Source organism: Canis aureus, chromosome 8, assembly GCF_053574225.1.
Source record: "Canis aureus isolate CA01 chromosome 8, VMU_Caureus_v.1.0, whole genome shotgun sequence".
NCBI classification, from domain to species: domain Eukaryota; kingdom Metazoa; phylum Chordata; class Mammalia; order Carnivora; family Canidae; genus Canis; species Canis aureus.
Genome location: NC_135618.1, coordinates 65,156,228 through 65,175,298, shown reverse-complemented (window position 1 = coordinate 65,175,298; position 19,071 = coordinate 65,156,228). Strand labels below are relative to the sequence as shown.

The 19,071-nt window shown below is 47.3% G+C and overlaps 1 protein-coding gene and 1 pseudogene across 8 annotated transcripts in view; one reads left to right on the top strand and one right to left on the bottom strand.

The window, feature by feature from the left end:
* Positions 1–957: 957 nt before the first annotated feature.
* The window catches only part of WIPI2 (WD repeat domain, phosphoinositide interacting 2), a 38,880-nt gene continuing 20,766 nt past the window's right edge, over positions 958–19,071 (bottom strand). For 2 of the 8 annotated variants that reach the window (XM_077907672.1, XM_077907668.1), the window contains exons 3-12: positions 14,561–14,730; positions 13,083–13,179; positions 12,560–12,657; positions 12,034–12,126; positions 8,694–8,764; positions 5,879–5,986; positions 4,792–4,956; positions 3,806–3,913; positions 2,582–2,679; positions 958–1,657 (exon numbers count right to left, since the gene is read on the bottom strand). In XM_077907672.1, the coding sequence (XP_077763798.1) occupies positions 1,545–1,657; positions 2,582–2,679; positions 3,806–3,913; positions 4,792–4,956; positions 5,879–5,986; positions 8,694–8,764; positions 12,034–12,126; positions 12,560–12,657; positions 13,083–13,179; positions 14,561–14,730 (1,121 nt within the window). In that variant the 3' untranslated portion in view covers positions 958–1,544. Of the gene's footprint in view, positions 1,658–1,679; positions 1,998–2,548; positions 2,680–3,805; positions 3,914–4,791; positions 4,957–5,878; positions 5,987–8,693; positions 8,765–12,033; positions 12,127–12,559; positions 12,658–13,082; positions 13,180–14,560; positions 14,731–14,909; positions 15,025–19,071 lie in introns of those variants that run through there. The other 6 variants (XM_077907669.1, XM_077907665.1, XM_077907671.1 and 3 more) reach the window with 5 other exon arrangements.
* LOC144318208 (inactive protein-arginine deiminase type-6 pseudogene) lies at positions 16,800–18,290 on the top strand (annotated as a pseudogene).

The following is a 19,071-nucleotide window of genomic DNA, read 5'->3' as shown; positions in this document are numbered from 1 at the left end:
GTACAGCATCTCAGGCTGCTGCCCTAACCAGCGTTTCTAGAGATTTCCGCTGCTGTCCAAACTTATCTGGGTGCTCTCTGCACCTAGGCTCTCACCTTCAAACCAACCACTGGATATGCAGCTGTAAGGGTACAGACAGACCCTGAGGTTGGGCATGGAAAGTGTGCAGTCAGCTCCACCAACTGCTGCAGCAGCCCCCTCAACATGGAGCACATGCCTCTGCACCTCCTCTGTCCAGAAGGCTGACACGGGGCAAAGGGAGGGCAGATACAACATTTTTGCCTTGTTTTAACTTCTGTCCTTACCCGTCACCATTCTGTCAAGAATCTATGACGACCTTTTACACCACTTGAATTGCCTCGAAACTTTGACTACTAGATGTCTTGGTCTGGAATGCAGATTCTGAGGTATCTGTGGTTGTGCGACTCCTGTAAAAATGAAAAGGGGAGCTGGGCTAACACTAGGACTTGTGACCACAATCTCACGTCACTTTGTTGAACAATTCTGTAAGATTAAAATAGAAAAGGCACATATCACCCTGTAAAACCGGTGCTCACAGCCTCCCCTCTCCCCAGGTCTGTTGCATTTCCCTCTCTTTAGTACTCCTGACACGGGTGAGAGGAGCCCTTGACAGACGGCGGGGCTCAAGGTCCGAGGACAGTTCGGGTGCCCCCCACACTGTAATTCTATGCTCCATGGGTATAGGGAGTAGCTACAAAATTCCTTAAAAACACACAAACAGAACCCCCACACAGTTATTCAACAGGAAAATTAAAGACCAGATAATTTAATTACACAAAACAAGACCACTCTCCTTCGCTCTGGCCCTCTGAGGTGTTCTTTTGAGTTCATGTGCTGTCAGAAAGGAAGATTTTTTAATGCCAGAAAGAATCTCTCCTCCAATACCCACATGAAAAATAAAGCCAGAAACAAAATAAAAGTCCGGCAAGCAAGAGATCCCAGAATAATCCAATTTGGAAAGAATTTAATTAACAAAATAAAATGGGGGGAAGGGCCCAGGAGGGGCTCTGGAGAGAGAGGACCCCTCCCCATGGCTGTTGCCCCCTGAGCCTGGCAAACCCAGAGAGGGCTCTTGGACCCGCCTGAGCAGAACCCGCCTTAACACCCAGAACCGCTCTGCACGATGCCACCTTCTCCTTGTGTACGCTCCTCCTTATATACAGATTTTAAAAACCAAACAACTGCAGTTGTTATAAAGTGGCTTCTAGCTCTCCTATGCTGGCTTGGCACATTAACGCATGCAAAGCAAGGTTTCAAGGGCTTCACCAAACAGTTAATTTTGGCAAAAACAGAAAACAAACAAAAAGCTAAGATTCCTAAGCAGGATTAAAAGCCACTGAAGTGAAAACGATGTATTTCTCAACAGTATGGAATAAGACTACAGCTACGATCTTTTTTTTTTTTTCTTTTTAAGTCTCTGCCATCCTCTCCCCAACTCAGGTCAAAGTTCATAGCAGCATAACACAAAGTCCTCCATCAAGTCAGTGTTCTCTGCTCCGGGGGTCAGAGTTCACAGGTCAAGTTCAGTCCGTCCGAAGAATCATAGGAGGATGCTCGCTGTCCTCCTCCAGCCGCAGAGCGCTGGCCTCCTCTTCCAGACATGCGCCGCCCACGGCCCCCAGCTCGTCTCCGTAGGCTGCAAAGAGACAGCGCAGCCACGCTCAGGGGCAGGGTGTGGAGGGGTGAGGCGGGTGAGGCGGGTGAGGCAAGTGAGGCAGGGAGGCTGGGCCTGGTGGCCAGACCCAGACAGCTACAAGCTGCAGCACACACTAAGACTGAACTATAATCTCTGACTATAAGCTTTTTGCGGCCTTGGGCAGCTCAAGATGAAGTCACTTATTTTCCAAAATTCATAAATGTCAAAAAGACGGCTGCAGAGTAAGTAGGAGCTTTCCGACGGACAGGCCGCAAATTTTCCTCAGCGAACAGGGAGGATGGGAATAGTTCTCGAACTGCTGATGCTGGATGCGCGACACCTGATGGAAAGGGCCACTTCATCTCAGAGTCACAGCGAGCATGTACAATCTCCTGTGTGAGCAAATCTATAGGATTGCCAATCTGAGGTCAAGCTGATTGGGAGAGGGGTTGGGGTGGGGGACAGCTACAGCTACATGGCCTCATCTGTTGGTATGTTGACCACCCAGCTCCTGCAGCAGGATGGGCCCTGAACGCAGGCCTGCCATCCTCCCAGGCCCTGAGTGATGCGGGGGTGTCTCAGTTGTACCTGCTGAATGATTACACAGGGCCAAGGACACCTGCTTGGCAGTGTCAGAATTTAGGGGAGTATTTTAGCCAAGAGGCAGCAAGCCAGGGACAATTCACGTGCACCTGAAGTCACCCAAGCTATCATCACTATTATTCCTTCAAAAATGAAAATGAATTCAGCTTTGAAACCCCCAGGTGACAAGAGCTTGCCTCTGAGCCCTACCTGTCCCCTGTGTGTGGGGAAAGTGACAGGTGGGCAGCTCTGCTCAGGGTAAGAGCGCCAAGCACAGACCGCAGCAGGGGTTTGCGTTACAGCCCTTACCAAGTCTGGTCGGAGATGAAGGCACATGAGTACCTGTGGCGACAGCTGTGTTGTAGGTCTGAGTCACTAAGGGGCAGTCGTGAGAGGCTGAGTCTAAGATTTCATTGGTTGTCTCCATGCTTCCATCCAACCTGGTAGAAGCAGAGAAACACAGAAACAGTGAGGCTGGATGGGGATCTTGACAACCTGCCTCATGCACCTGCAGGGCCAGAGGTGCCCCAGCAAATGCAAGAAGGTGCTCCAAATGGACACACATGTGTGCGCCCTGTGCTGTGCTCACTATAAGCTAATTCTCCGTGGGTATGTTCACTCGGATTTTTCACAAAGATTTTTACATGGGAAGTCTGACGAAGAAAGTTATATTAACTGAGATAATCTTGCATTTTTAAGACTGAGGATCATAAACAGAATTCACTATTAAAAAAACTCACTTTCGGGATCCCTGGGTGGCGCAGCGGTTTGGCGCCTGCCTTTGGCCCAGGGCGCGATCTTGGAGACCCGGGATCGAGTCCCACATCGGGCTCCCAGTGCATGGAGCCTGCTTCTCCCTCTGCCTGTGTCTCTGCCTCTCTCTCTCTCTCTATCATAAAAAAAAAAAAAAAAAAAAAAAAAAAACCACTCACTTTCATCCCCATTAGAATTAATTATAGTATCATTTTTAGAGAATTTCCGGATAATTCTGGATAATTTTTTGGGTAAGATTTTATTTACTTATTCATTCATGACAGACACAGAGAGGCAGAAACGGAGTAGAGGGGCAGGCTCCCCACAGGGAGCCTGATGTGGGACACGATCCCAGGACCCCAGGATCATAACCTGAGCCAAAGGCAGACACTCAACCACTGAGCCACCCACTTGCCTTTCTGGATAATTTTTAAAAAGCAAAAACAAAATCAAACTGCACTACTTCCCAATCAACAAACATTAATGCCTTCTTTTCCCAGAGAGCACGTCCATCTCACAGTGAGCCTGTAGGCGCTCCTGGGATGTGTACCACCCAGGGGATGCCACCCAGAGCACCCTCCCTTTTCTTGCAAAATGCTAAGTTCCCACCGTAGTCCACTTGTACTGGGGAAGGACAAGTGCCACACCAGACACCTGTCCAATCTCTTCTCAGTTACTGAAGTGAGAAGGCGGGAGAGAAGTGTGGGAGAGTACAGTCTGGGGAAGTAAAGCTTATCAACAGGCCAGCTCCACTGGAATGCATCCCTTTGCACACTGGCTTTCATGGAAATGGCTGGTGTGAGGCCCGCTTACTTGTGCTGTTTCATCAGGGTACACTCGCCTCCTTCCTGGGGGTCCAGGTTATACATGTACAAGTACCCGTCGGAAGCTCCCACCAGTAGTCGGGGAATCTTCTGAATTCTAGTGAGAATAAAAAGAACCAAATTCTAGGACCACAACTTTCAGACAATGTTATTACACCAGCAGCCTTGCCTTTGGCATGGCCAGGAAAGAATCCTCTCACTCCCGCCCCAAAAAAGCACTGAGTTAGTTTTGTGCACTCGACATCCTATCTACTGGGAAGGGGAAAGATCGCACCCACTGTGTTGCTTGAGGCTGTAGCATCAAGGGCTCAAGCCTTGAGGGGTATTTACTGTGAACAGACACTGAAGCCCACAGGAGAATAGGTGGGAACAAAACCATTTCTCATGGCTTCTCTAATTACTAAGGGTAGATATTTTCATAAGCTTTTCCATCTGAGTTAGCGGCATAAAAAGGATGTAAAATAGTATTTATAAGATTCATGTAATCACAAAGATGTGAGATTAGTGAATTTTCAACAGTATTTTCCTATATGGATGTACTTCGAATAATCAAATGAGGCTCTCAAGGTGCCACGTGCATTCTGAGGCTGTACTCCAGAGTGACACGGATAGCCTTCAACTACGTCAACCTGCTGGTTTTGTAGGCCCCCCAAGGGTTAAATATTGGCAACCTCCTATAGTTTGGACTTGAGAGGTTTTTTCATTACCATTACAAACATTCCCCAAAAAAGAGGAAGACTTTTTGGATCAGAACACTGCAGATGAATCATTCTAGTAATGGTGAAGAGGCACTCGGGGAGGGGGGGGTTCCCCCTTCTTCCACTTTGATCAAGTCAAAGGCCTAAGTTTGTGGGTTGTTCCTGGATGAGGGGAAACCTAGCCAGGCTGCCGCGCCACCATCTCTGGTGACCTGTGACCAGACTTCTGACTGGACGCACCCGGTAAACACAAGAGGCAATGCCCATCCCTACTCACGTGGCCAGTGAGCAGATGTTCTTGTGGCCACAGAAAGGCAGGCGAACTGTGGCAAAGGCTCTGCCCTGGTTGAACATTTCTGTTACTTGGGAGGGCAAGTAGCTGGTGGAAGCCATGAGTACCTTCCCGAAGTACCCAGTCCAGGTGGTGGGCTCCTCCTGAGGTCTGGAAGGAGGAACCATCATCAGATACATATACAGGGACTCTTCACCAGAAGGACCAGGCCCCACTCACAGGAGCAAGTGTTAGCTCTGAAACTTGAGGAGAATTCCCTGTATCTCAGGACGAAGGGATGCAGAGAATGACAAAGTCTCAAAGCGTGGGGACACTATAGGCATGTCTTCCGGGATGGATCAGAGGAGACCTGTCAGATTTCAGAGCCCAGAAGAGCTGTGCTCCTCATGAGCGGCCACATCAGACTGTGGCAGAGGATGAGGTTCCCCAACTTCACAGCAAATGTAAAGATGTACAGGCCAAATTCATGATCTACCCTCCTCCTGCCCAGATATTTTTAACAGGAAGTCTTCAAAAACCTTATTAGCAAAATCTCAAATTATTTTCCCAGACCCCATTTTTTTTGCTGCTGTTCATCCGGCATATATTGTAAGTCATCTTAAATGTTCCCCTAAATAGGACAGCATATAAACAAACAATACTCATTCTAATGGGTATCTTTTTAACATTTAAGAAAAGGACCAGCACTTCTCCAGGCACACCCCTCACAGTAACACATAATTTCAATCAATTGCTTTAAAAATGGAGATCACTGTGGGCATGCTGGAGCCAGCACCCACTCCTAGGGGTGTTTACCTCTAAGTGTTTCTGTGGGTCAAGGTGGCGCTAAGAGGTGGACGTGTGCAGAGACCCCAGGCCATCCACTTTCACCCTCCCTGCTTCATCTTTCAGGGAAGGTCATTTCCCTGCTGTGCCCGGATGTGGTAACACTTATTCTAGAGCTGGCTTCAGGGTCTTTATTGGCAAAAATGACTAAAGGTAAGACAGTGTCTCTGTTGATATCCTCATCCAGTCAGTGGAGAGGGAGCTTTATATTTTTTTTTTTTAAAACAAATGTCTCGTTGCAACTCACTTTTCTTTCACAGTCTCAAGTTTGAAGATGTGCACAGTCTCAGTGTTGCTAGATGCAGAGAGGAACATGCTGTCCATGCTGAAGGCCAAGGAGCAGATGCTCACACACCTGAGGGCAAGTGGAAGAGGGAGCAGAGTTACACAGTTGTCCACAAGCCTTGGTGTGGGCAATTTGTCACCTTTCTCCAGCGACTTTAAAAAGCCAGACAAGTAAAGTTCCCAGAATAGGCATGCCTGGGTCTACTGGTATCTTTCTTTTTTCTCTCCAGCTTTCCCTCCCCCGCTCCCTTTTTAAAAGATTTTGTTTATTTGAGAGAGAGACACATAGCATGTGCAGGGGGAGGGGCAGAGGGAGAAGCAGACCCCTGCTGAGCAGGGACCCTGACGTGGGGCGATCCCAGATCCCAGAACTCTGGCATCATGACCCGAGCTGAAGGCAGATGCTCAACTGAGCCACCCAGGAACCTCTCCAGCTTGCTTTTCAAAAATTTTTCTGAAGAAGGGAAAATGTTTTAAAGGTAAACCAGGGATCCCTGGGTGGCTCAGTGGTTTAGCACCTGCCTTCGGCCCAGGGCATGATCCTGGAGTCCCAGGATCAAGTCCCACATCGGGCTCCCTGCATGGAGCCTGCTCCTCCCTCTGCCTGTGTCTCTGCCTCTTGCTCTCTGTGTGTCTCATGAATAAATAAATAAAATCTTAAAAAAAAAAAGTCAAGAGCAATTCTTTAATATTTTCTTAGCCAATTTTATCTGAAATTCCAAATAATAAAGGGAATCAGGGCTTCATGAAACCATTTTTTTTTTTCTGAATTAGGCTGGATTTACAGAACTAAGGTTAGTAAAAGAAAATCCAATAATTTAATTTATAGCAGTTACTTAATGTGCAAGAAAGCAAAATGGCAACCTTGATGATATTTAAGAATAAAACTTTCAACATGCTAAAACCTTACAGTTTATCTGAAAAACCACTGTAAAAATCCCAATCCTCAAATAAATCTGCATTTCCTTATAGCCCTACAAATACAAGGCATGTTTTGCCCTGTCAAAAGAAGGGGCCTTTTCAATCTAGTACATGTTTACTAATTGCTTGTGAGGTGTCCAGTGTTGTACAAAGCTCTGGGTATAAATCAGGAACGGTTCTCACTTTAATGGCTCTGTGAGGTGTGAATACAGATAGTAAATTTGCTGCAAACAAAGTGATGCCAAAAAGTAAAAGTGGATGCGCTAGAGAAGCATGGAGGGAAGGGTATTTCTGCGAGAGGATCAGGAAAGCCTCCCTAAGAACACTCAACCTAGACTGCAAGGGTTCAGAAGTTGGCTAGGTCACAGGGGTGACACCAGCATAGGAGACCCCACGTAGACAGTGGAACCACTGTTCAGTGTGGCTGGAGCTGGGAACACAGCTGAAGGACAAGGGTGTGGGAGGCCAGCTTATTGACCAGGGCTGAGGGATCTGGAGTTAGCCCTACCAGCAGGAGGCAGGCCCTGAAGGTTCCACATGGGGGTGTGCTCTGATTGTGCTGATGCAAGAGCAACCGGGGCCATGGTCTGAAGAAGGGACTGAAAGGGCCAAAAGCAGATACCAAGGTGCATAAGAGGTCGGGTGGTGGCGATCTGAACTGGGTGGGCAGGGATGCCGGGGAGATGGGAGTGGGTAGGACTGACCCGGGGCATCAACACCTAGCTGGACGTGAGAAAGGAGCCAGTGTGAAGCCCCTTTGACTCAGGTTCCAGGTCGATGACAATGCAGCGTTTACAAGATGATGGGCAGATGGGGCACATTCTGGCTGGTCGCTGGAGGGCCCAGCATCCAGCAGGCAGGAGAAATACAGGAACATCTCCAGAAAGCAGCCTGGGCTACACATACAGGTGAGGAGTCACCAGCACATAGGCAACACAGTTTATGGGCCTATGAGACTGTACAGAACAGGATGAAGAAAGGCCCCAGGGCAGAAGTGAGATACAGAAGAAAAAATCTAGAATGGTGTGGCGTAATGGAAAACCAAGGAAAAAGAGGAAAGAAACACAGGAGGCAGTAATGGGGAGGGACCCGGGCATTTGGAGATAGGACCCTATAGCACGTGTGGGCCATCTCTGGGAAGGACCCCACGGCTGACAGGAAGTGGTGACACACAGTGCAAAGTTCACAGAGAAGGGGGTGGCTGATAGCTGCAGGTTCTGGAATACTTCCTGGCCCTGTTCCTGCCTTGAGGTGGGTACTCTTAGTTGTCCCTCTGGAATGGGGAACAGACCCCCCCCCGAGCCAGTCCTGTGGCAGATGATCCAGGCCTAACCAAGCAGGATGGACGTTCCTTCCTCTCAAGCGGGTGTCAAGAAAGGGAGTGCTAAGTACAGACTCAGTAAGGTATGCAGACAGGGAAATAAGTGGGGTGACAGGACAGAGGGGAAGCTGGTTAGTTTCCAGAGTAGACAAGCAGGATAGAAGCATGCTGACCATTCAGGAAAATATTCAGGAAAATATTGGCCTACCACCTCAGATCAGGTGGAGTAAGCTATGAGGCCCCAGAGGGCCAGTCAGGCTACTTCTTTCTCATTCCCTGGGCTGCCTGACCATCACCCTCGGTTCAGGTGGGATCACAACAAATGAAACCCAGTTTGCTTTATAAAAACGTTCCTTTACTTCTCAGGAGGACAATAAAACCTCCCCTGACCATCCAGCTGGGTTGAAAGCACTTACACATTTAAATGGGGTTCCCAAGGCTGCTTTAAGTTTCCACTTGTTGACCCGGAGAAAACAGAACTGAAATCCAAATGTCACCTCCAGATCAATTCCAGAGATTCACATATCTTACTTACCTCTTAACTCCTCTCCGGAACTCAAAGAGTTTTTGTCCCTCTGGAATGGAGAATACTCTAATCACGGTCCCCTGTGAGAGGTGTAAAAGGAAAGAGAAAAGGATTTTAATGGAGGAAACTCAGCCTGTCTTCTTCACAATAGACCCTGAAGGAAACAGAGAAGGGGGACCTTGCACTGGCAGCTTCTGCACACGGGCCCCCACACACCCTCTGCACACCAGCAGCACCGCAGAACATTCCCAGCTTCTACTGCCTACTGAACATTTACTCTTCTCTTTAGATACTGCCGCTGTAACTCCCTGCTTATCTCAAACACCAACAGCCTTGACATCGAATGTGCAATGGCTCTACTTCTAAGTCGTGTGAAGTTTCAACTCTCACACATTGACTCTGGAAGCACGTACTGCACATCGGGAAGCATCACCTAACTCAATGGTCTGAGACACCTGGGACCCCCGACATCCATCCTTTCTTGTCATTTCAGGCTGAGTCACTGGTCAAGGGAGATTGTAGGACCAAAGGAGTATAAGAATGAGCCACTCTCAAGATGCCAGCGTCCCTGCCACTCCCTCACTTCTTGCCTCCCACAAAGTAACAGGGGGTTTGTGGATGGAGAGACAGTACTTGAACATCTGGGAGAAGTAAGAGAAAACAGCCAGGAAACTGAACACAAACGGTACCTTCAACATCTAAATGTTAAAAGAACACTAGCAAGCTATGGTAATAAAGTAGCACAAGAAAGACTCCTTATAGCAAAATGGAAAACCTGCAAACAGGCAGTATTTCAAGATTCTCAGGACATGAAGAACTACTCAGCGTGTAACCTGACACCATATACTTTCAGAAGGTTCAAACTGTTTAGTATAAAAACTGTTAATAATATCTCACCTGTTTATAAATAGCAAAAATAAACTATAAACAACCTAATTTTAGACCACCAGGAACTGTACCCCTTTTAAAAATATTTTATTTAAAAGGGGTGCCTGGGTGGCTTGGTGGGTTAAACATCCAACTCAGGTTTGGTTTTGGCTCAGGTCATGACCTCAGGATCATGGGAGGAAGCCATGCCTCAGGCTCTGTGCTCAGTGGGGAATCAGCTTAAGATTCTCTCTCCCTCTCCCACCCCTCCCTTCCATGCACACACACTCTTTTCCTCTCTCTAAAATAAACAAATCCATTAGATAAAAAGTTTTTTAAAGACAGTGATTCCCTCTGGATAAAAGGATAACAAATGAGTTTAGAATTCTTGATAATTAGAAGGATAAAACAATACATTCGGATGCAAAAATAACCATAGCAAAGGTTTTATTCCTTGTAGTCTTAGCTTTCTGATTTAGAGGTTTTTTGTTTTTGTTTTTTTAAACAACATACCTAGTGCATAATACTAACTACTGAAGGGCTGCTGGTCCTAGCCTGACTGTGCTCCCTGAAAGAGGATTCAGCATACACTTAGACATGGCCCTGGCACCCAGCAGAATGGGGGAGGTCTCTAGGGGGCTAACTCTGTGAACTAAGACGATCTGGTTAAAAGCAAATCAAAAGATTGCTCTTCATAACCCAGGAATAAAAAAAATCATTGTATTCTTAATTGCCTTTAGAGTCCACGGTACTTTAGGGAGCTTCCAGGACCTCACAAAAACTGGGGAGATGAAACTATTAACTGAGGACTAACACAATGGCCACTTCAGTAGAAATGCACAAGGTGACAGTGTAATTGGCCAGTGGTGTTTAAAAGCAAAGCCAGGGATCCCTGAGTGGTGTAGCGGTTTAGCGCCTGCCTTTGGCCCAGGGCGCGATCTTGGAGACCTGGGATCGAATCCCACATCGGGCTCCCGGTGCATGGAGCCTGCTTCTCCCTCTGCCTGTGTCTCTGCCTCTCTCTCTCTCTCTCTCTCTCTCTGTGACTATCATAAATAAATAAAAATTAAAAAAAATATAAAATAAAAATAAAAGCAAAGCCAGGCTTGGAGTCAAAGCCTTTGTCATCGCCCAACTTGGTGACCTCGAGCAAATCAATGGTCTCTGAGCCCTCGACAGGAAATGAGAAAGTGTTTACCTTGCTGAGGGGATGGAATGGGGTCATGAATATAAAGGATCTGTACACCCAATGACTAAGTGACCCACAGACGGCAGCACGGTCATTACAGAAACTGTATATGAGAGTCAAGCACAGAGACCCCTCAGGAAAGTTCAAGTGAGTGGACTTTTCTCACTGGCCCAGCTGGTTGGCTGAGCCAAGGTGGACAGGCAACAGAAGGGAGGCTAATAATTTAGGTTTTTAGTGAGAAAGCATCAAAGCACAACTAGGCAGCTAAAAAGCAGGTACTGGTATTCAGAGTTGAGGAACAGGCCGGAACAAGACCAAGGCCAAAGCATGGTATTATCGGATGACAGAAAGGGCAATGGAACAAGAAATAGCAGCCTTGCAAGGAAGAGCACAAGGACCCTTTGGTGTCATGGAGGCTGGGAAGGAAGGCCAAAGTCACTTTGTCCTATGTGGAAAGAACTTTAAAAAGACCACATCCTTTTAACCCCGAAAGTCTGTTCATTACAATCTCTCTTGGGGGGTGAGCAGTGTGTGGACAGAGGTAGAGAGGGAATCTTAAGCAGGCTCCATGCTCAGGCGGAGCCCAATGTGGGGCTCAATCCCAGGACCCTGAGATCATGACCTGAGCTGAAATCAAGAATCAGACCCTTAACCAATTGAGCCATTCAGGTGCCCATTCTTTGGAATCTCTTAAGCAAATAAAGATGCTCAAAGATTTATGTGTAAAACAAATGCACTATTATCAATATTCCAAATATTATATTATTCCACTCTAAATATTAGGAACAATATAAATGTCTCCAAAGGGTAATGTTCAAGTAAACCACAACGGAATATTGTACAGCCATTAGAAGTACTTCTTAACTTAGAAAAATCCAGTATTATGCAGAAAAAGAGTATGGTAAATTATACATATTGTATAATCATAATTTTCTTAAATAACTAAAAAAAGAAGAAAAGGAAATACACTGCAATGTGTTTAGGCTCACCCTGGCCAGAATTACATCTGCTCTTCACTATTACACAAGCTCCGTGGCACAGCTCACACTAGCATGTCACCGAGAAGCATGCTGGGGGTGCTGCTTATGCACGTCTGCCTCCTCTGCACGATTCTGTAGTTCCAACTGGCACATGGGCCAGCTCCGGTGGTACAGAAGGCACTCCAAGCGGGTTATCTGTGCCTCTCTGGGAGCCGGTAAGCACAGAAACTCATTTGGTACCTTCACTGTGTGAGCAGAGTGAGACAGTGCCGAACCCCCAAACTAGTTTCCTATCAGGCCGTAACAGACTCACCTTCTCGGAGGCAGTGGCAAGCTTGGTTCCACTGGCATCAAACGCCAGTGCTGCCAAAGGACTGTCGTGAGCTGGGATCATGTTTGCAGCTCTCTGAAAGGCAAAACCAATGTGACATGACTGCCACGAAGTAAGACCACACCCCATGCTGCCACTGGTCATCAGGCTGAAGTGCCAAGTGGCTGTAACTAAAACACCATCCTGATCAATTTGAATTGATCAAATTGGTACCAGATTGGCACCACAGGTACCAGATTTACTGGGGAAGGGACCCAAGGAAATGCTGCTCAAAACCTTATAGAAAGCAAAGCACTTTATCCATTAAGTCTTTAGAGCTCTCTCCATTCCTCCAAACATCCACAATGTCAGGAGCTCAGCACCATGGGAGGTTGGGCAGAAATCTGAAGTCAGAGGTCACCCAGACCTGCTCTGCTCATTAAGAAGGTGGTAGTGAAACCCAATTTTCCAAAGGCTCCATGGTGCTTGCTGCAGAGAGCAGATGACCCCAGTACAAAAGGAGACTCACCAAATTCATGGTGTCGAAGACCTGCACCTCTCCAATAGTGGCACTGCCTGGGTATGCCAAGTAACCATTGTCGTTGTGTATCGACAGTGCACACAAGCCTGTGGTAACACACGGAGGCAAACACGGAGAGTCAGGTCCAGAGGGGGTCCTGTTTAGCTGCTGCACCCTAGTATTTATGTAACAAAGACTGGAGAAAGCAAAGGGGCTCAGATACAGCTTTGGGGGTGCTGTGCTAGTGTGTTTCCAGTGCCACCCCCAAAGCCACCTCCTCAGGTGACAGGAGGATTATAAAAACAGACTGAAGGCCTTTGGTTGGAACTGATCAGCAGCCTTGGAATTGGGAGCTGATGAAACTGATTTATGTGGTCACAAGACCAACAGCAGAAGGAAGGTAGTAGCTTGCTTGTTTGAAAATCAATACTTTCAAAAGCTGTCTATGTTGGTGGAGCCTACACGGAGAAAAGAGCTAATCTTTAAAAGGCAGAACCAGAAAACTAGGGCTTTCTTCCCACAATCAGTTTACCTGCAGGGTTTGGAGGGGTTTCCCTGATCGTGTGCAGTACTTTCATGTCCCGAATGTTGTGTATATAGAGAGACTCCTCCAGGCAAACTATCAGCCTCTAGGAAAGAGACACGAGACAGAAAACCAAACATAAAGAGCCAATACAATACTTGCTTCCATCTTCTTAACTTCTTAACTGACTCTCCTTCTGGAACATCATATGGACTGCACAAGCGCGGCATGGCAGTGCGGGCCGTGGCCAGGAGGCCCTCCTGCAGCGCCATGCTCTTCATCTACCAATTAAGTAGCGTCCACAGCCAGCTCTGCCTGTTCCTATGACCATCTCTACCAATTCTACTAGGACCACAAATCGTGCCATTGAACGTGCTATTTCAGAAACTAGCAAACTATAGCAAAGAAAAGTACGGTTTGTGTTTTTGGTTTCTGTTCAGCTCACACCCCTCTCCTCATGAAATTCAGAGCAAGTGCCTTGGACAGGTCTGGTAGGTTAGTGGCTTTCAAAAACCCGTGCTGAATGGAAGCATGGCGAGAGGACAGTGAAAGCCTCGGGGTTGTTAAAAGTCTCAGAACTCACTCTGCCCTCGAATTATCTCACAGGGGTCTAAGTTCACACTCCACTTTAGAGAATGAATTTACTCACAGCTGATGCACCAAGGGGATGATTCATGCAAGAAAGACAACTTGGTATGCATGCAGCTCTGCATTAGTTGGTGCATGAGTGGACACTTACACATTTTAAGTTTAAAAGATGTTCAACATGTTATAATCTTATAATTTCCCATTTTAGCCAACTCCTTTAGTTAACAGACCAATCCCAACAGGCCTCCACTGCAACCACTCTACCTGGTCAGCACACCTCAGACCACCCCACCCACCCCCGGCCCCGCAGTGACATCCAACAACTTAATTAACGTTCCCTGCGTGTGGAATATGTGGTCATCCCAGAAAAGCTGAAGGATCTTAAGGGTGCTGTTGCATTTTGTGGGGAAGCAAAAGCCATGAGGTGGTCTCATGAAATAAACTCAAGTGTTAGCCACCAAGTCCATACTCTGGGCTAGACATTCTTGTGAGTTTGGGGAAAATTAAAAAAAAAAAAAAAAAAAAAAAGGAGTAAGTCTTTCACCTTAAAAAAAAGTTTAAAAGAAAAAAAAGAAGAAAACAGGAAAAAGATGCTAGCAGATTTCTATGGATGAGTACATGGGTATACAGAGAAATGCTAAGACTTGTGTCTTGATGGGTAAGTAAAACAATCTAGAGGAGAGCAAGGGGTGGTGTGCTCTGAGCAAACTGTTGAGAAAACAGTTAAGTCAGGGAGGTAGTGTGAGGTGAGCAGGTGCACGGGTCGAGGGCCCAGGACTGTCAGCTTTGCTAGGCTGCTGCAGGAAACTCTGGAATGGCAGCGACAGCCCAAAGCCACGCCGAAAAGAGGGAGATACAGGCAGAGCACTTGGCAGTTGGGTCAAGTAAGTGTCACTTACCTGTCGGTTCAGCTTCACGGCCAGTATGGTATTTGAGTAGCTGTAGTTGCAGATCTCAGTTCCTTTCTTAAAATGGCAAACTTTTAACTTTCTAGGAGCTTTGAGGCTGACGATGGCCACTAAGCTGCTTGAAAACAATCTCTCTACAATGCACACATCTTCCGTATCAGCTGAAAGTAGAAAGAAAACATAGGTGCAATCTACTCACACACGAGTGCATTTCTAACTGTACATGCCCACCTTGTAGAGTACCACGGGCTTACACAGTGGCTGTCTGGTGACGGGACGATCCCAGAACATAGCAGTGTATGGAGATCAGCCTGGGGGCATACACTGGGGCTACACTCACCACTTAGGAGCCGTGGGCAGACTGTTCTCCGGGTCTCCCTGCTCCTCTCAAAGGGAGGCCCTCCTTGCTCCTCTTTCACATCATCCAGCTCACGGGGTGGCTCCTTATATACACCCTGGAATGTGAGCTCCATGAGGACAGAGGCCTCATTTCCCTGCTGGCACCTGCAGTCCTGGCCCTTTCCCACCAGTACCTGACAAGTGATGGGCCCCAAATCGTCTCTACATGACTTGATCTCTCTATGTCTTGTCTTCCTCATATGTAAAATGGGGATCGCAGCTCCTCTATGGTATTGTTAGGAGGGGTTGCAGATACCGGCCCAGAGCCAGCACTCTATGCTCGTTATCTCCCTGCTCCCCACCTCAAGTGGGGACACCCCCTACTTTGTAAGATAGTGAGTTAAAAATGAATGCACACAGCATTTTGCACAGAAAGTACCAGATAACAGATCCTGCATAGATAATCACTTCACACCCACCCCATCTCCATTAAATGCCCCACATATACCCCGATTTTATCTCTGCCCTTTGTTTTATTAATAAATACCTGAGTTAAGTTCAGATCTAGAAGCAAAGAGAATACTGAGTTGTAGAAAAATCACAGAGGCAACAATCCACATTATTTCTACATGTGGCCTGTCTTTATCTGTGCTACTGGAAGGACAGCTGTGCCAGGTGTTTCAAGCACACATGCATCACTCATCAATCCAACAATGACCCGAGGCCATACTCTCTCTCTGGACCTGAGTGAGGCACACTGAACAGAGATGACCAGACAGGTCCAGCCCAAAGGACCTGGAAGTTTTGACTATCTGAAGCCTCAACAATGTTTCCACTGTAAATGAGATGCCCTTATATGAAAATTCACACAAAAGACAAAATATAAAGTTATGTGAAAGGATTCCTTTCCGTTAGCTCTACTGCTAGATTATAAACGGTGTAACAAAGACACACTTAAGAACCCCAACTACCAAAAAAAAAAAAAAAAAAAAAAAAAAGAAGAAGAAAAAAACCCAACTACTAGAGAAAATAAATGTAAGAATAAGCTCTAAGGGCCCTTTTATTAAGACAAACTAATTCTAGGGGCACCTGAGTAGCTGAGTCATCTGACTCAGTTGAGCATCCGACTCTTGATTTCAGCTCAGGTCATGATCTCGGGGTCGTGGGGTCGAGTCCTGCATTGGGTTCTGTGCTCAGTGAGGAGTCTGCTTGAGATTCTCCCCCCTGCCCCTCCCCTGTTTGCTCTCTCTCTAAAATAAATCAATAAATCTTTAAAAAAAAAAAAAAAAAAAAGAGAGAGAGAGTGAGAAACTTTCTAGGAAAATGCCTGGTATTAGTCATTTCGACGTAGAGGTAATGGCCTGATGTGCTCAGCACAACTAGGTACTAACATGCTGGGTGGTAGCCAGTCATATTTGTATGACACAATACATACCTCTGGGGAGAAAAATGATAGGATTTTGCTATTACCGAGAATGGAATAGGTAGTAAAATCAAGTGCTAGATTTGTAGTCACTTTTACACAGAACCTAACTTCTCTTCCCCCCAGCAGCAGGCTAAGCTTTATGCAGAGTATGTGTCAGTCTGCAACCCCTGGCCCGGCAGCATCTCAGAGAAACTGCCGATCCCTCCCAGGACCAGACTCTCAATTGAAGGGCACAATCAAGAGAGGTCCTGCTGCCTCACGCAGGTGGGATGTGTGCTCTGTCTTTATTGATGAAGGCAATAGTCCTCATAATGCTGCCTGGCACATGGCAGAGCTCAACCACCAGGGCGACCAAACTCAGAGGAGGCCGATCCGAAGTCAGAATGTTTATCATGTGTAGTAAGAATGTCCTCTGGGCCCAATACTTGCTTTCTCTGACCAGCCCCTTCCCCTCTGTAAATTGGCATGGACACTACATCATGGCCTGAAGCTGGCTCGGTGAGCAGTGGGCTCACTGAACCTGGGAGAGGCTGGCGGGGCGGTGGGGGGGGGGTGGGGGGGGGTGGGTGCCCAGCCACCACACTCAAATATGCAAGGCAGTTGGCCACTCAGACCCAGGGACCGAGGGTACTTCCTCCATCATGGCTCCATGTCTCCCTCTTCAGGCTCTCCTTGCCAGTTACCTCACTCTTTCTCCAGGATTTAATGACTCTTTGGGATGCACTTAATCAATTACTTTCTCTACTTCTCATTCTGCCAGTTATCACATTACCACTGGTCACCCACTGGTATTCCCTGCCAGTTCAGGCTGTACCCCAGCTCTGGCACCGCCTGGCTCAAGAGTAGCTGGTTGTGTTTGTTGGATGACTGGAAATAGACCTATGATTAGATTCTGGGTTATTTCCAAAACCTTTCAAAGTGCCATTAAACAAAACACAATAATCTCTTGAATAAGGTCACACCTAAAAAATGGGCTAATCTTACCCCTGATATCTGTGTCAGTGGTGAAGGAGTACCACCCCAGGAGCAGTGAAACTGGTAAAGTCCAAGTGCATTCATTCTAACACAAGCATTGGACAAGCATGGCAGGGCTACACTGATTCCATTGGGAACCTGATGGTGTCCCCACCTGTCAAGGTGGAAGGGAAAGAGTACCCCCTAGGCAGGATCCTCATTGGCAGCTGCTTTTACCCCAGCAAGGAGGGCCGAGACATGAGCAAGGCCCTCCGGGACTTCCTCTACGCCCAGCGAGTCCAGGCCCCGGTGGAGCTCCTCTCGGACTGGCTGATGGTGGGCCACATGGATGAGTTCATGTGCTTCATCCCCACACAGTACAAGAGTGAGGGTGAAAAGGGCTTCCGGCTGCTACTGGCCAGCCCCAGCTCCTGCTACAGACTGTTCGAGGAGAAACAGAAGGAGGGCTATGGGGACATGGCTCTGTTTGAAGAGGTCCGGGAGGACCAGCTCCTTTCTAACGGGCGGGAGGCCAACACCATCAATCAGCTTCTGGCTGACGAAAACATGAGAAAGCAGAACGACTACGGAGAGAAGTGCATCAACCTGAACCGCAACATCCTGAAGAAGGAGCTAGGCCTGGTTGAGAGGGACATCATCGACATCCCGCAGCTCTTCTGCCTGGAGCAGCTGACCAACGTGCCCTCCAGCGAGCAGACCGGCAAGTTCTTCGAGAGGCCCTACTTCCCTGACCTGCTGCAGATGATTGTGATGGGCAAGAATCTGGGCATCCCCAAGCCTTTTGGGCCCCAGATCAAGGGTACCTGCTGCCTGGAAGAAAAAATCTACCAGTTGCTTGAGCCCCTGGGCTTCAAGTGCACCTTCATCGATGACTTTGACTGCTACCTGACCGAAATTGGGGATTTCTGTGCCTGTGCCAACATCCGCCAGGTGCCCTTTGCCTTCAAATGGTGGAGGATGGTGCCCGAGCCCCAGGCCTAGTGCCGCCAGTCCTGGCCTGGCGCGAGCGGCCTACTGATCGCCACTCCGCAGCATTCAGGTTCCCTGCCTCACCGTGTACCTGTCCCTGCCTGTGTCCTGAGGGTGGCAAATGCTGCCCGTGGGAACCTCCTCAAACGGCCTTCAGCCAAGAAGGGGTTACCGAATGTCCATTAAAGTTTGAGCTGTTCCAATGATTCAGTACATATGGGGGTATGGTGGTGTCCAAGAGAGGGAGGCCTTTCATGAAAATCAGACTATAATCTTGTGTCTGCTGTTTACTAAGACCCAGTACCCATTTTCTCAATGGTGAAACAAGAGTTAGAGCCTCAGCTTTATTCACTGTAGGACTGTGAATAGTGAAGAGAAGTCAGCATATGTGATGCTGACTTCTTAGAAAGTAAATATTATTTAAATTCACTGCCCCTCCAAGTTAAATCAGTGGTGAAAAAAACCTTATTTCTAAATACAGTCAATCTTCATTATTCAGATTCCGTACCTATAAATTTCCCTGGTTGCTAACGTTTATTTGTAACCCCCAAAACTAATACTTGTGGTGCCTTTATAGTGTTCTGTGAACACGCACAAAGCAGTAAAAAACAAACAAACAAACAAAACAAAAAAACAAAACGTCGAAGTACCTGATGCACATGTCCTCAGCTGAGGCTGAACAGGGTGATATGCTCTGCTTTGTTTTCAGCTCATACTGTGAACAACCGTCCTTTCCATGGTCTTGTGTTTTCGAGTTCTGTGCTTTTGGTCAGTGATCTCACTGTTTAAAATG